The 17,393-nt window shown below is 46.7% G+C and overlaps 1 protein-coding gene across 7 annotated transcripts in view; it reads left to right on the plus strand.

Moving 5' to 3' along the window:
* The first annotated feature begins 1,345 nt into the window (after window positions 1–1,345).
* DIP2C (disco interacting protein 2 homolog C) overlaps window positions 1,346–17,393 on the plus strand; it is a 470,819-nt gene continuing 454,771 nt past the window's right edge. For 6 of the 7 annotated variants that reach the window (XM_044762232.2, XM_070501190.1, XM_070501191.1 and 3 more), the window contains exon 1: window positions 1,371–1,607. In XM_044762232.2, the coding sequence (XP_044618167.1) occupies window positions 1,523–1,607 (85 nt within the window). In that variant the 5' untranslated portion in view covers window positions 1,371–1,522. Of the gene's footprint in view, window positions 1,608–17,393 lie in introns of all 7 variants that reach the window. The other variant, XM_070501194.1, reaches the window with a different exon arrangement.

The following is a 17,393-nucleotide window of genomic DNA, read 5'->3' on the forward strand; positions in this document are numbered from 1 at the left end:
TTGCGTGAGAACCTGGAGACCACTGGGAAGCAGAGGGTGTGTGAAAACTGAGGAAGACAGAGAAGTCTCAGGCGACCTTTTCTAGCCTGGATAATTAAGAAGAGGGTAGAAATTATCAGAAGTCAAGAGAAAGGGCTGGCATAATTTTGGGCTTATGGAGTTCAGGGTTGGGGGACATGTAGGTGAGGTTATTCAGTTGGACAATGAAGGTGTGAGATAGTCTTCCCCAAACCATCAGGACCAGAGGCACAGATTTGGTAATCTGCCCCGCAGAGGTGGCACTGATGCTGTGGGAGCTGATAACCTGAGAGGAGAAGGCTTTCAGGGAGAGGAGGGAGAAGGCGGGAGGACAGAATCCCAGGGCCAGCCTGGCTAGGGCGCCGGGAGGAGGACCTAGGAATGACAAGAGCCCTCAGTCCGAGGAAGGCTGGGTGGGTCCTGGGCCACCGCGTGTGATTCGGCCACGGCCTTTTAGGGCTGACGTGGAATGTGGAGATTAGGTGACCGCATGTCTCCTGCAGCCTCCTTTTCACAGGTGGGGAAACTGAAGCCCACGCGGAAGCACTGATCAGCCTAAGGGCAGAGGCTAGCCAGCTTTAGATCTAGAACTAGGAACTTCCAACCTAGTACTCTTTCCACGGCCCACACTGTCTTTTTACCCATCCCGCCCCTCCCCCGCCCCGCCCCCGCCCCCTAAGTATTCACACACATACACAAATTCAGCTCTCGAAGACCCAAACACTTTAAGTTTTAACCTGCGCTCTAGGCTGGGGCTCCAGCAGGTATTTTTTGCCTTAAGCTAGGGAAAGGAGAGGGCTGGGCCCGGCGGGGAGTCACCGCCGGGTCGGTGCGCGCGCCCTACTCCCCGAGCGCGGCCCCGGGAGCGCACACTGCGCAGGGGAGGCCAAGTTCCCGTCCGGGTGCGCGCCCAAGGCCCCGTCCTCCCGCCTCCCTTGCGCGCCTCCGCCCATATCCATCCCGGTGCACGGACCCTTCCCCCACCCCATCCCCTGCCCCCATTTCCAGTGCGCGCGCCCTTCCGCACCCCCATCCACGCCCCTGTGCGCGCCCCCTTCCCCCACCCCATCCCCCACCCCATCCCCTGTCCCCACCTCCGGTGCGCGCGCCCTTCCCCACCTTCATCCCCGTCCCGGTGCGCGCCTCCTTCCCCCACCCCCCTCCTCTGCCCCCACCACCGGTGCGCGCGCCCTTCCCCACCCCCGTCCCCGCCCCGGTGCGCGCCCCCGCCCCGCCTCCTTCCCCGCCCCGTGCGCCCTCGCCGCCACGCGCATCGGCGGAGCAGCGGCGGCTGTGAGCGCGCCGGGCCGGGGGCGCGCACCGGGGCGGCGCGGGCGCGCGGGCGCGAGGCCGCCGTGGCGGGGCCGCGCTGAGGAGGCGCCGGAGGAGGGAGCTCGCTGCGCCGCGCCCGGCCTGCCGCCGCTCGGTGCGGGTCCGCGGGGCGCGAGGAGCGGCCGAGACCGCGGCCTGGAACAAAGAGAGGCGCTGGGCGGGGGCGGCGAGCATGGCGGACCGCAGCCTGGAAGGGATGGCGCTGCCCCTGGAGGTGCGGGCCCGGCTGGCCGAGCTGGAGCTGGAGCTGTCGGAAGGTAACAGGCCCCGCGCTCGGCCGGCCGCGCTGTCCCGGGAGGGCCGGGGCGCGGCGGTGCCCGCGCCGGTGCGTGTGCGTCCGGCCCTGCGGCTGCTGGCGTCGTCGGCCGTCCCCGCTGCGGCGGCCTGGGCGCGGGCCTGGCGCGGGCGCCGCGGCCGGGGGCCTGCCGGAGGGAGCCGTGTCCTTGGTCGCGTCCGTGCGCTGCCCACCGCGGCCCATGGCTGCACGGCCTGACGCGCCGCCGGCCTTATTCTCATGCGAAACTTGTCGTTGGACTTGAGGGCTCGATCTCCGCGTTTCAGGCATCCTGGTCTTCAGACAGCCTGCCCTGGCTGGAGGAAGATAGCACCACTATTGTTCCTGTGTGTGATGTGAAGGTTGGGCAAAATCAGGAAACCTCCTCCCTCAGGCCAGGTTTTATGCCTCGCTCTCATCGTCGCATATTTAGAATTTGTGACAGATTTGCTACAGTGATTTCATGGAGTGTTCCATACGGTTTCTTGTTTGCTCTTAATGGTGGGATCATGTGCTCAACTGTCATAAGTTTTAGCTCGGGTTTTGCTATGTCTTTAAAAAAAAAAACCACTCGAGTTCCAAAATGTTAAATGTGTAATTTATGTCGAGTATTCGCCCGGCTCGCCTTGGAAAGGCCACTAATATAATGTGGTGGTGTGGGGATAGGCCGGTCGTCGCGAATTTATATTTGGAGCAGTTTAGCTAGTGAACTTGTGTGTGAGTGTGTGTGTGTGTGTAACGGTTTTGTGAGGGCCGGCAGCCAGAAAGTAGATTCATTCGTGCCAATTTTCATCAGCAGGGAGGAGCTGATGTTGACTTTATGTTTTCCTTTTAACACTTTCAGGGCGAAGAAGAGAATAAACGTGGGGGCTGTGATGTGGTGTTAACTGCCTTTTCGGATTTCCAGGGACTGGAAAATTTTCTATTTCAAATTTGGGGTTCTGCAGGGTATTGCGATGTTCTGTAATGTGAAACAGCCCGCAGGAGGAGGAGGAGACAGCTTCCTGGACTCTGTATGCTGAGCAGACACTGTTCTGACTGGTTGAAGATGCTGAGGGCCTTGCTGGGATCTCAGAGGACCCAGAGCTGGGACATAGAGAGTGTGGCACCCAACTGGGGGCAATATTTACATGTAAGCTGGTGGATAAAGTGTGCAGTGTGGACAGATTGCCTGAAGCAATGAAGCCACTGTTAGAAAACATTTGCCTGAGTTCTTTGATTCTGTCAATGTTCAGATGGATTTTCTCCCTCACTTTACAAGGCCCTCTTAGCTCCAGTTTCTTGCCTGCACCACTGTTGTGTTATTTACAGCACCCCATCATTCATGCATTATCTCCAAACAAGCACTTCTGCTATGTTATTACACTAAAGTTGTGTTGGTCTCTTGTCTGTGTTAGCAAAGTGGGGAGCCATCTGAACGCAACAGGATTGCACCACCTCCACTGTCAGTCTGAAAATCGGCTCGCATGTGCTTCTCCCAGTCTGGGACGTGCTCTGGAACGTGTGTCCTGGGCCCCTGCTGCGCTGGGAGTGGTTGCTTATGAACATGTGCTTAGGCACACTCACCTGTGAGATGACACTCACCTGTCACCAGCACTTGTTCTTGGAGGCCTGCTGCTGAGAGGATGGCACAGCCACTTTAGACCAAGATGTGTTCGTTGAACACCTTGTGTTTGTGCAGACTTTCTTAAAGGGTTTAATGAATTTCTTATTGAGTGTCTGGGCAGAGAAAGGGGTGTGTGCGTTTGCATGTGGGAAGCATATTATTGTTTTTCGTTCTATCTGAACTTTGCTAGACCTAGCCTGAACACTGTAGAATAAAAGCATCAGAGGGTTGTTGCTTTGGCTGGTCTACCCTCAGACAACCCCCATGCCGCCCCCACCCACTAGCCGTGTCGTCTTTGACTTGCTTTGTCCAAACCAAGCTGATGGAGCATTCTTTAAGGTCATTTGGAATTTCTTGTCTTGTAACCACACAGAGTAGTTTTACTGGCTTAAATTAGATGAATCAACTTGTTTTTCAGTATTGCTTAATGGAAACCAAAGAATGGAAGGATCAGAAATCTGTGTCTCTTTACATTGTGGAACTTAAAAAAAAAAACCCCTACATATCCACTTTCAAAGTGAAAAGTTAAAACAACTTTTAATGCTGAATTATTTGTGTATTGCTTTCACGTTTTATCTTCAATCAGGGTTCATGTGGAGAGAATTCTTTAAATGTATTCATCATTTTATTAAAATATCAGAAAATATTGTGGAAATATATGTGGAATTTTTAGTGCTCAGTTCCTCCAGAGGAGGATGGAAAAACAATTCCATTTTAAGCACATAATATAGGTTGAAAAGACAGAGTAGACTGTTCTCTCAAAGTTCCTGTATGGCCTGCCAGCTCTTAATGGTTGTATATTGTCTAGATTTGTAGACACTGGTTGAGTTTTGGTTTGCACTGTCTGCTGGGTGTTGTTATGGATACTGATGTTTTATTTTATTGGGTCATTGTTTGGTAAAGGGTTGCAGATTGACTTCTTGGCTGCAGAGCTGAGATTTTTACTCTCCTGCTCGCCTCCTCTTTTCTTTCCATCTCTGATACTACCCGGTACGTCCCTCACTGGGGAAAGCTATGCTCCTCTTGCTGTAGAACAGCGTTGTCAGCAAAGAACAAGAGCTTTCTGTGGGAGATGTGGCAGGCAGCCCCTCCTGTGGGCACTGAGAGCCTCCAATCCACATGTCTGGCTAAAGTCCTTGGTGTGGGGCCAGGGATTGTCGGTCTGCTCAAATACTTGGGACTGAATGTGGGGTGGGGGCGGGGAGTAAGCCACGCCAGTGAGCTGGCTGGCTGCAGGATGCCAGGTGAAGTAGTGGGGGCTCCTTTCTCCACACTCCATTCCCTTAATCACTTTTTCTTGCCTTCTCTTACCTATATTCTTGCCTTTTGGAATTGTGCTTTTTCTTTTTGGCTTTAAGAGGGCCTAAAAGTAATTTCATTAATATGTGAATAAACATTATTTGGCTTAAGGAAAAACTTTAAATGGAAACACCAAGCAAAGTAGAGAGAAAATAGAGAACTACTCAATAATGACAGACTCATATCTTATTAAAAAAAAAACAAATTCAGTTGTTGATTGCATTGTCAATAAGTTTCTCTGTTAAGGGATGCTTATTTCCGGGGCTGTACATACACTGGACTTGTAACTATGGGAGGAGCTGTTCCCACTCTTTCAGGAGTGGCTGAATTCTTATTTTGGTAGAACTTAGGAAAATTGCCTTGTGATATAGTCTGTGAAAATTGATGTTTGCAGAAGAGATGTCTTTAAAAAATATTTGCCATGGTTTACACCTTGTGGCTTTTTAGTTGTTAGTATGCCATTACTAACTTCTTCACTTCTGCTTATGGGAGTTACTCAGTTCATGCTCTGCTTTGCTAGTTAGTATACCGAATTACTTCAACTATTAGTTATGTTCCATAATAGAGTCCAACTTAATGTTTTCTTAGTAAGTGTGAAACTGCTTGAGGAAGGAGGTGAATGCTAACTTAAATATCAGTTCTGGTCAAGGAACCCCATTTTTTTTTAAAATGCAGATGAGCAATTCACACGCAGCTTGCACATTCCTGTCACCAGAGAGTAAAACCTTGAAGAGATGGCCAGCTGGAAAGTTTGTAGATTTTGGGGGTGTCATCTTCAGGGCTGTTGGGCACAAGATGATGCATACACTCAGCTCTAGAACTCGAGTTCTGTCCTTTCGCCCTTCCACCCTAGGCTTTCTTGGAGGTCCCTGTGCTACAGAACTAACAGCTCTGTTGGAGTGTAAACCTTTGCACTGCCTTCCAGAGTCAAGAAGACAAGACCCAGCTGTCCCTAATGCCACCCAAACTTTGTGTATATTCTCCTCAGTGAAGGGCAATAGTTAACTCTGGAAAACAAATGTGTGAAAAAATGTTTTCTTCCCAAGTCTCATTGGTGATTTGCTGTAATGGGGAGAGGCTGAACAGAAGAGGTCAGCAGATTCAGGGAAACAGTAGCTGTGATGCTGCACAGAGCCGCCCCACCTGGAATCAGGCCTTGAGATTGTTAACAAGATTTGTTTACTTTGTTACATCCGTCTCAGAGTTGTCACAAATAGCTGTAAGTATTATGGTGAATGAAACGGAATACTTGGCATGATAAATATAAACATTGTTACCTGTATTTAAAAAAAAATTACAAAATGGCAGCATTGAAATGTGTGGGGTTTAGAATGTGTGGACTTCAGTTGAAGAGTTTTTCAGAGTTATGAAAATAGTTGAATTTGAATGTTCTTTTCTCGATGAATAAATATAGATGTCAAATTTAGCCAGGAAGCTGGGAAAGTAAACACATACACACACATTAAAGGCACAGCTCTGTGAGATTGTTCCAAATGCTAGTAAGAAATTTGCAATGCTACAGTCGTGCTTAGATCGGAACTTTATGGGGTCAAAGCTGTAACAATGACTCTATTTTGTTTTATACTGGGCCCACTGGTTTTATATTCTTGTTATGGTTTGGAGGCTACAAGCTGTTGGGTATTATGAGTCACTTTTTGCCTTCCTCCTCCCAGCCTTTTTCAAATGGGTTGTCTCTTTTTTTAGAGCTGATTTTTTTTAAAGCAGTGATTTATGGGATGAGTTGTAGCATTCTTCTGAATTGCAAAGGGAATGTATTGGATAATCTTAGTTTTGATGTCATATGTATGGACTGACTCATCAGTTCAAATCCTAGTCACGTCATTAAGATCATTTCTATTTCTCATACTCACTCAGCCACCTTAAAAAAAGCAAATTCTTGCTTATAGTGATTTCACTGAGTTTTGCGTATCAGTCTTTATCCTGGGAATAGGGGACATTTCATCTGCTGTAACGTGGAAGGCACCTTGGTGGGTTGATGTCCTCTCACACTGCAGTCTCTCTTTCTGTAACCTCTACTTTCAAGGTAGCCAACTTTAATTTCCCTCTTCTGTGAATTTTTTGCCTTACAAAGGTTACCTACTGTTGTTGCCAGTGCTCTGTTCTTTCTGCTTAGAGGGTCAAAAATTTGTCACGTCTCAAAAGAAGTAATTGCATCCATTTGTTCATGATGATAATAAATAGCGCTCTCAAAGAGGAGACTCTAAGTGGGAATCCCAGCTGGTGTGGGGTAAGAATAGAGGAGTCAGCATGCCACAGGAGCGAGTATTCGTAGTCTCTGAGCATACGTTTGCTGCACTTCTTTCTTCAGGACCCAACTGGGGTATTAATTTTAATAAGCCCCTGAGACAAATAAAGTGAGAAAATGCTAAAATATTGAGTTGTAAAAGCCAAAATTACAACAAGCGGTCTTCAAGTTTGTCTAAGATAGTGAGGAATGGAGGGATTCTGTGATTGACAGTAGGTTAAATAGATCTTTTTTTCCTGGGCTGCTGGTTTTAAATCATTTTTTTTTGCTTATTAGGTTACGAACCGTTTCTTTGGCCTGATGCAAAGATTGAAGACCACAGGCCAGATCCAAATTAGTTCTAGTTCACCAGAGAGAGGGATTCCCTACATACTTATCTACAATTAGGCACAATTTTTTTTCTTTACTAAATTATCTCGTTAATTGTCACATTTTTTCTATTTTATTAGAGAAATATTATAACATTTAAAAATATAAAATAAAAAAATTGTATTAAACATAACATCTCTTCCACATGGGCTACTTCAGACCCATCAGTCTCAGGTCTGAGGCACTCGTTGAGGAAGAAGGAATTCGTGGGTCTGACTTCCTTTCTGGATAGTTAGTCCTATGGCCAGAGAAACTTTATTACAGAATCACGGGAGGAATTCTACTCATGTTCTGACCAAACGTCTTATAAACATAGTTTGCCATATGTCAAGAACTCATAAAACAAATAAAGCTTTAGGGAGGAGAGAGGCCCACATGTCCCAGACTTTCCTTAGTCAGTGCACTGCAGTCGCCCAATGGCAGGTCTTACATCTCCAGGCATTTGTGGATTTGTTCTGGTCACTCCCTTGTGTTTACATAGAGCCATGATTTCTTGACTTTGTCACTTGCAGGTAAAACTGTAAAAGCATCTGTTTTGAATCCTTGTTTTATTCTCCATTCTGCTTTCTCACCAAGCTGAAATTCACTTCCCTATAGAGATGAAGATGGCATGGATCTACCCTGATGATCTTTCAAAGGAAGTATCAAGAGGTGCTTCTGGGGCAAAACAGATTCTGCAGGCCAGTTTACCTGAAGTGAAAATGGAAATGTACACTGTGTTATTAATTAACCTTACTGGAAGATTCTGGTCTTCTTTATGAGTAAACTAATGCAAATAGAGGTTATTTGTTATATTGCAAATGGAGCATGGCCAGTTATGTCAGTTACCCATATGGTGACAGAATGTAGCTTGTAAATCCTCATATAAGGATGTCAGGTGTCTCTGAGAGCAGTGGCAAAGCCTGACATTGTCAGGGGAAAGGAATAGATGAAATCTTTTAGTTGGCTGAGTGCTTTAGAGAGGACAGGTTCACTTAGGAGCCATCAGTTTGAAGGGGCTGGGTTTTAGTACACTGGGAATTTAAAGCACAAAAACCCACTTTTAACTTGTGGGTGACCTTCTTCTGTGCTTCCCGAGTCTCTGAGTCTTTTCCTAATTCCTGTTTGCAGGGATTTGTGTGGGGATCTTGAGATTTCTCTGGGCTGAACATGAATCCATTGAGAAGTCCTCTTCTTGGTTTTCACACATCAGAGAGGATGTCAGGCTCTGCTGGTTCCACCACTCACAGCATCATCTTGGGTCAGCCAGCTAGTCTCTCCCAGCCTCAGTTTCCTCAGCTGTAAGATGAGGTTCATAACCCTACCTTCAGGTTTGTGATGAGGACCAATGAGGCAATGTCACAGTGGCTGTGTGGTAAATATCCACTTCCACTGTTTCCCTCCAAGGTGCTGTCCACTGGGACAGAGCTCTCTGGACTTCCTGTTTCTGGCATTCCCTCTCCCCCAGTTAATCCAGGTGATTTGAGGTTATGGTGACTGTAAGAGTGGCCTTAGGAGAAAAGTGAAGGAGGAGCTGTCCCAAGGCACAGGCATGGGTATGGGAAAGCACTTTTGCCTTATGCTTGGAAGGTGCACTTCTTAATAGATATCACCTGAGCACTTGCTGACTGCGTACTTGGATAGTTTCAGAGCCCAATGCCTGTTTTTTTGTTGTTGTTGTTGTTCCTTCCTGGTAGCCTCTTTGAGTCAATAACCCTGGGAAGGATGTCCTAACTCAGGTTCTACTCCAGGTGTATCTGGGAAGGATGTCCTATTTAAGTTCTAGTCCTGTCATGTCTTGGGACCACTTTTGGACCTCCAATCAGAGCTATTCCCAGAGCTTTGTGGGGGACTGGAATTGGCCACCCCAAGATATGTCTCTTTGGCATGAGGATTATTTTGGGCTGGTTACTTTAAAAAAAAACTGCAGACAGGAAAGAAACTCTGAAAAGCAGAGTTTACTTATCCTTTGTTAAGAGACATTTACATTGTAGGGGAAATCTCCATCTGTAAAGGTGTCTCCCTCTCTATATCAGGAAGGAAGGATGACCTTATCTCTGGAAACTCTCATCAATGTGGAAGGCAAGGACTCAAGTCTGCATAATAACCTGACTCTTGTTTACTGTACTGGTGTGGTAATCTCCCATGATCGACTCTCCACCCCCAACATCCTCCTTTGTCTTTAGCTGAAGATGATATTTAAGGTGGTGGCTTCAGCCATTTTGGTGAGTTGCTCAGGTTGCCTGAGCCTCTCCCATGTATACATGTTATAAAGCTTTGTTTAATTTTCTCTTGTTATTCTGTCTCATGTAAATTTAATTCGTTCTCCGGCCAGAAGAACCCACAGTGGGTAGAGGAAATGTCTTCCTCCCTGACAGCTTCCAGGAGGAGCTTCCCAAATATCTGCTGCAGTATTCCCCTCCTCTCTTTGCTAACTGCTGATGAAGTTCAGAACTCCACTGGCTGTGACTATGGGACATCTTCCTCCTGGAAGTGGGTGTCCCTCAGCCATCAGTGTGTGTTGAGTGAGGCCAAGTAACACCCCTTCTTGTCATGCTCCCATGTTTGGTGATATGTGAACGTGGATGTTGGCTGACAGGCCACACAGGTGGGATCATGTGAGCCTGGGGTAGTTCTAAGAGGCCAGGGTACTCCTGTGATTTGGAGCCTGCCCACAGGTGTGGACAGGGGCTTGCTCTGGGAGTGTGGCTTGAGGCCCTGTCCCTTGCTTGCCGAACACCCTGTGTTGTCCTGGGGCTTTATCCTTTACGTCATCCTGGCAGTCACATGAACTGAGCTCCATTTAGGTTTGTGAGTGTGAGTGGGATCATTTCCATATTGACTTTCATAAGCTGCTTCTTATAAAATAAAAACCAGAGATAGAGTGTGAAGCCTCCCTGCTTGTAAACTTACTGGTATCACAGAAGTTATGGCTTCAGTTATGTATAATAACCGACTATTTAAAAATAACCTGAAGTAATAAGGTAGAGCTGTACTTCATGCTAGATTCTTAAGTGAGCATTATTGGGCTTTGAAGACATCTTTTGTTTTTTTTATTTTGGCGAATAATAATAGATGCTTAAAAGCTGTTGAGATTTAGTAATACTAAGTCATCTTTAAGGATCTATTTAAGCAAGGATGAGGGTCCGTTAAACTTAAGTCACCAAAACACACCTCTTTAAACCAAGGAAATGGCTATCAACTTGCCAGGGTTGAAACTTTGTTACTAATGTTACTAATGTACATTGTAATGTACTTGTTACTCATGTTCCTCTCATGCCCACAAGTTACTGTTGCAGTGCTGTGTCATGTAGGAAAATTCTGTAAAAACTAAGACTTGCTGTGTGGGTTGGTTTTGTTGTTTGATTTTGCTTTTAGTTCAAGTGAATGTAGTCTTATTGCAATGGCTAGGCTTCCCCCCATGCACTGCTACATTGACATGGGCCAAATGAGAAACAGCCGTTGCAGTTATTTTGCTGTTGCAATTAAAGTCCAGACTTTGAGAATTTCTCACTTAATTACTTGTACACAAATTAATGTGAAAAGGAAGTAGAATTATTTTTTCTCCCTCTCCCCCAGTAGATGGTGATGAATTATTGTTTAGATCTCATACTAGTAAGGCATTTATAATGCTTGTTGATATTTTAGAATTTCTTCCCTGTTATTAGGAAGATCACATGGGGCAGGAAGCAGTCTGGATTTGGCTTACTTCTTTGATGACTTGTTGAGTTTAGTGTTCGACAAACAGGATTCTAGATCAAATCTGCCCTTTATGGAAAGTGTGTTAAGTAAGATAGGGGCTTTCTGAAAGTATTGTTCTATATTCTATCTCCTGTGAATACAGAACAGCAAGGCCTTGGGGAAGGAATTGGGCAGAGGATGGCATGGGCAGGAGCGTTCCTTGGATGGGCTGCCATTTGGTAGGTGATGGAAGTCTGCTGGTTGGGAATACTCACCCAGGGATAGGAAGCTCACAGGCTGACTGCAACAGTGGGGTCATAGGGTAGTTTTGATAACTGTGATTTATTCTTGAATGATAATGTGGGATGGGGAGCAATATTTGGAACACTAGTGTTACTTGAAATAAAGACATAAACCTTGTAATTGCATGGTGCCTTGTAGCTTTCAACTACTTTCATGTTGATCCTTTTTAGTCCTTTTAAAATATTTTCTAGGGGAATGATATCTTCTTTGTACAGATGAGGAGACTGGATTCAAATGGTTAGAAATTAATCATGAGCCTTAGAATCTTGGTTTCCTGATACATTTCCAATACCACGAGTGAACCAATAGACCTTTTGAACCACAATTGGGGATCCAGCCTTCTCCTTTTATTTATTTTACTATTATTATTATTTTGTGTGTATGTGAGGAAGACTGGCTCTGAGCTAACATCTGTGCCATTCTTCCTCTACTTTATGTGGGTTGCCACCACAGCATGGCTTGACGAGTGGTGCTAGGTCCACGCCTGGGATCAGAACCTGTGAACCCCAGGCCGCTGAAGTGGACAGCGGAAACTCAACCACTACACCACAGGGCCAGCCCCCAGCCTTCTTTTAGACAAGCGCCAGGAGCTCCATGGAGTCCTGGGTGCTCGCAGGAGGGTAAGCAATGGGCAGTCTATTTCCAGCTTTAGCAGTAATGAAAATGCTTGCATTTCCATTCCACTTGGTTACAGTGGGGTGGAGGCTTATGCTGCACATTCTCTTAGCTGACTGCCTCTGGAACTTTCTGTTTAAAATCTAATCTGTCATCTAGGGAGTAGTACACGGGTGTTCACTGTACAACTCTTTACATGTTTGAAATTTTCCTATGTTTCTCATGGAAGATAAACAAAAAATGCAACCACTGGGTTAATTTTTCTGTACAGCATCCTTTCAAATCAGGAGGCTGGATATAGTATGGTTTTATCAGAAATCTTAATCATTTTGGTCAAGAGACAATACTGTTAATTCTTGGTTGTGTTGTTTTCAGGAAAGAAATTCTAAATGAGGTTTTAGGAATAACCTCTTCAGCATCTCTATAAGAAAAAAGTGGCCTCTCTCAAAGCTTCCCTATTACTAACCAGAATGATGGTGATCATGTTTAAGCAGCCACCAATCACTTATGAGGCAACCAATTTTTTTTTTTTTTTTTAACGTGGAGTGCCCTTATTCCAAGTGAAGTGCCCGTTTTCATCTTCTCCAGTTCTTGCAGGGATGGGGGCCCCATCTAATGGACACAAACCATGCTCATCTCTGGTCCCCAGGGAATTGCAGTCTTGTGAGTAGGAATGGCAGGTGCATAACTTGGATTTTTAAATCAGATGTTGTGAATACACATTTTTTTTTTTTGGTGTGAACAGTCTCTTATCTCTGTTCATGGTGGAGGATGCTAATATATATGTCTGGCCACCACTCACTGTACTAAGCATTGCTTAGGTGTCTTACATATATTACCTTTTAGTACTTATAACCCAAGTTAAATTACATTTCTCTCACAAAAAAGGAAACATGTTCGCCAAGGCTTTGTGGCTGAGCACTAGGTCTAAGTCATCCTGCTTTGCCCTTGAAACTCTTTCTGATGCTGCCTGCTGTCTCCTTTGTACATTACAGCTTTCCTTACACAAGGGCCACCCTCATGCAGTAAGTTAAGCAAATCAAAGTAGGAAACAGAATTTTTAAAAAGATACCAAGTTTCGTCGTATATGTGATTTTTCTTTTTTACATATTTACTTTCATGTACCCTAAACAATATGTTTCTTCCACCCGATGTAACAATTAACTTAATTACCAGCTATTATTGATACAAAGTCCTATAAAGGATATTTTAGGAACCTGTAGGCTCAAAAAAAAAATCCTTTATTTTAATAACTATAAGCTGCTTAATAAAGTTGGGATTGTGGCTTCCTTTTGTTATCCTATTTTTATTTTTATATCCTCGAGAGGAAGCTATTTAGTGGTTACTCATAATTGTGAAAATAATCAAGTCATTAGAGAATCTTGTTAGGACAAATCTTATAGCTTTGTGTCCTTTATGTAAATAAAAAAATCTTAATTCAGGTAAATGTTGGAAGGAAGGACTGTATTTAAAACAGATAAGATCTTTGTGTGATGTGGTCATCCTGGGATATTGTCTCAAGAAATATTCTAGAACATCCATCTTTATTCTCACTAGTCTACACTCTCCCCATCCCCTGATTATTTCCCTCTTCACCAGAATTTTGAGTCCCTGTATGCAAGATGGTAATTGCACATGTGTGCATGTGCATGCATGTACATGTGTGCATGTATGATGCCTTTTCCTGTAATGGGCCGTTTGAATATTGTTTTTGGACAGTACAACTTCCCATTTCCTCAGTTAGAAAACATGTAGCTCCTCGTTAATGAAGATAGATATTCTGGTATCAGGAACCCCCGAAGACTTTTCATGTTATATTAAACAAATTCTAGAACAAAGGTGGTTTTGTATATTATGTATTTATATTGGACTTTCTTGTTAAAAATGGTGTGAATGCGTTCCTGCATATTGGAAATCACATGACTAGCTTAAACAGAAAACATGGAGCATTAATTTTGTCGTCAAATTGTTTTTCCATGTTTATGATTGCACCTGTTCTACAGGCTTTGGGAGTCATTCATTCTTGGCCTAGTGGGGCCATGGTTATCAGAATTAAGAGAAATAAGATCATTCGCCAGTTTAGGTTTCTTAATCTAAAACTGCCCCTTCTCTGCATAATAACCCAATCTTTAAAAAGATGCAATGTAACTTTTAGTGGATTATATTAATTTGGTTATCTGCAGTTGAATCACTACACTGCATTGTGAATGAATTTTATTTTTCGATTTATCCTCATAATATAGAGTGGTTTCAGAAGATCAGCTGTAGGCTCAGGTAAAAGTGTTAACATTGTTACTTGTAACTTAGACTAACTCTTGGTTTCTTTATCATCTTGTGAAATGATAACCGTAGAGTCATGCATTTAATTTCCATTTATCACTTTGTTCTAAATTCTAAGTCCTTCTTTGGTGATCTGTTTCTCCCATGTTCTTTCCCTTCCTCTTGCTCCATCCTTTCTTCTGTTTTGTCTTCTTTCTGATCCATAGGCTCTGAATATATGGTGCATGTGTATAGAGGGGTCCTGACTGCTGTGAATCTTTGGTAACTTGTGGAAAGGGCTCTTTTTTTTTTCTTTCTTTCTTTTTTTTTTTTAGCAAGACACCTCTAAACAAACCTTCAATTGTCTATGTATCATCTGTTTTGTGGACTGTGGAAAATTTTAATCATTTTTTCATGAGATTTTGGCTGATCTTTCTCTGCCCCACTGATTCTTCCACCCAGCCCATGTGCACTTAAGCTCTGCAAGCCTGTTTCAACAATGATTATATGCAAAATAATTAAACAGAGCTCTGTAAATAAGAAATCACATGTTACCATATATGTACCCTTCTCTGGAATTTGAGCGTGGATTGTATAGTCTTCCTGTTAGTGGCCCTGAGGATCCTGGCCTTTATTTGGGAGCACCTTGCAATGAAGTGGATATAAAATGTAAAATTGATTACAGTATTATAACTCACATGGTGGACACCAAAGATGCTTTAATCTGAATACCATCTGAAAATTAGGATATGTTAGGTTTGGATGGTGGATGACCTTTTTGACAAAAGCAGCTGGCTTTTGTCATACCTTGAAAGCTGTGCTTACACTGTTTTCTCTTTTATACTTAGAATTTCTACAGTTCCTAAAGAAGATACTTGCTTATTTTAAGGGGATAAATTACTTTAGCAATAAAAATGCTCTCTGGAGATTTAGATTGACTAGATTTGCCATATTTGTTGTTTACTATTTATTTAATACCAAATATAGTGGACTTTGAAGTAGCAGAACATGCTCCACCCCCATGTTGGTATATACATGCAAACATACATGCATACATCTAACTAGTATAGTTACCTTTGATTCCAAAGTTAGGTAGAGATTGCTTTTGCCAAACGAGAGCTTTTGAATTGTCTTCCCTTTCCTTAACCCTTTATTTCACTGGTAATTTAAGAGAGGCTCTATATTAGATGATATGGGAGTGGGGACAGCCGTTTTATAATCCAGAAGGAGGTAGGACTTAAGCGTGTGGGGAAGGTCGGTAATGATAGAGAAGACAATGAGTAAGACCTACCACAAGTCAGTGTGGAATTAGATGCCAAATGAGTGATCTCAGCAAGGAGAGCTGAGTTCAGAGGAAGGAGCTGCTGTGTGTTGGGCCTCTGGGGCCTGGAGGGCCAGGCCCTGGGCCTTTGCAGAGAGGCAGAGGCCAGCTGGGCCGGGGTGTGGCCCCTCCCTCAGTGTGGCCAGGCAGTGCTGTCTGTGGGCTCCTGGGTTTTGGGTGAGGCATGGTCTTGGGCCAGGGGTCCCCGGCACTGAGCCTAAAGGGACAATGGCATCTGGGCCTTACCTGGTTTCCAAAGGCACATGTGAGTGACTGGGGCATGCCTTTGTTTTCCTCTCTCTGTCCGTCCTGTCCAGTGGGGTGACTGTACAAGGGTTGATGTGATTTTCCACACTTTCATTTTGAGTGGATAGCTGGCATCTGAAGATGAGGCTCCATCCTTGGAGATGCCCTCACGTGACCTTCCTACTTTCTGAGCAAGATTATGGAAGCAGGAGTTGCAGGGACTTGCCGGAGGTCGTGGTCAGCGGCGGAAGCGGGCCACAGACCCTGACGCCTGTCCGGTCCTCCCGCCCGCAGGCTGTGCCCTCACGCGCTCGACGGCCCCGCGTGGGGAGCGCGCCATTACTGCCGCGGAGCTGCGGCGCCTGGGGCGCTGCGTCTGTGCGCCGTGCCGTGCGTGCGTGTGAGGACGGGATTCCGCGTGGCCTGCGCGCCTCCTGCCCTCGGTCTTTCAGGTCAGTGCCGCGGGCTGAGCCCCCCGACCGCCAGGAAGCAGTCGTGTCGGGCGTGTGCCGTGGGGGTGTGGAGGGGGGGCCTGCCTTCCTCTTCTGCCCTCAGCGCCCAGCCCGCTGGTGTGGCGGGCAGGTTAAATGTTCCCCCCGAGCTGTGGGCGGCACCGTGACCACTCTGTCCCTGGACAACTTGCCCTTCGTCTGAGGAGAGCCGAGCGCGGGGCCGCTCTGAGGCGGCGCCAGGGTCCCTGACAAGTCGCCCCGTCAACCCCGACGTCCGCCCCTCAGCCGCCCCCCGTTCCTCAGCCCTCTCCCTCGTCCCCCCGCCTGTCCGCCGCCCCCTTCTCCCCTCAGCACCCCCAGTCTCCCCGCAGCCTCCGCCCCCCGTACGTCGCCCGCGCGCCGTGGCGACCCCGCGGGCGGCCGTGGGAAGGTGTCTCCGTCCGGGCCGCGAGGAAGACCTCGGTGCTGTGAGAGCGGAGGTCTCCTCGTGGGCCTGCCCGGCAGTCAGGGCGCGCCGCTTTCCGTCAGGTGTCACGTCGTCCCGGTGGGACTGGGAGTGCCCTTCCCGCGCGTCGCTGTGGACTGGCCGTGTCGGCAGCAGACGGAGCGCGCGGCCGCGGTCAGGCGAGGCCGATCTGAGGCTGTGTGTGTGGAGCGGGGAAGGCGGCCGCGGGGCAGGCCTCGCCGGCTGCGAGCCTGAGAGGACGCGGGCCCTGCCCGCCCCGTGGTCTGTCCTGCCCGCGCCTCTCGCGCCCGCCGGCTGGGCCCCTCCCGACGCCGGGAGCCGTCGGCCGAGGGCGGTGCAGGGGCGTCCACGTGCGAACGCCGGGGGCCGCCCCGCGCTGCCGGCCGCGTTCCGTCGAGCGTGTAGCTCGCTAGCTCGTTTGTGGGAGGAAACTGGTGTGTGGCGGGAGGCCGTGGGCGTTTCAGTCCCGCTTTTGTACAAGAAGTTGGAGAATGCATGAAAGGGTCTGCAGGCTGTCACCAGGTCCTTTAGGAGAGGACGTTGCTGGTGAGGGATTTTCCCCTGCCCTTTGACACGCTTCCGGATGTATCTTTAAACAAAGAACTTTTGCCTTATTGTGGAATGAGAATTATGATTTAAAGCATAAAGTTTTCTGAAATAGTAATGAGAACTTTGGCGGTATAAACTCTAGCAGTAGTTGGTCATTACAATGGAATGACAATTTTTATTCAAACTGGAAGATTTCCTTGTCTTCTTTCCAGGAAGGCGACTGAGGCAGTCTGCCCTTTCCCGCCCCGTTCCTTTGGGATCCTTTCCTGTGGCCAGGCCCTCCGGCTTCTCCCTCTGGCTGCTTCCCTGGAGGAGTGAGGAGTGAGGTGCCTGTGGGGGCGCCCGTGGCGGATCCCGG

The sequence above is a fragment of the Equus asinus genome, chromosome 29 (genome assembly GCF_041296235.1).
Source record: "Equus asinus isolate D_3611 breed Donkey chromosome 29, EquAss-T2T_v2, whole genome shotgun sequence".
NCBI lineage: Eukaryota > Metazoa > Chordata > Mammalia > Perissodactyla > Equidae > Equus > Equus asinus.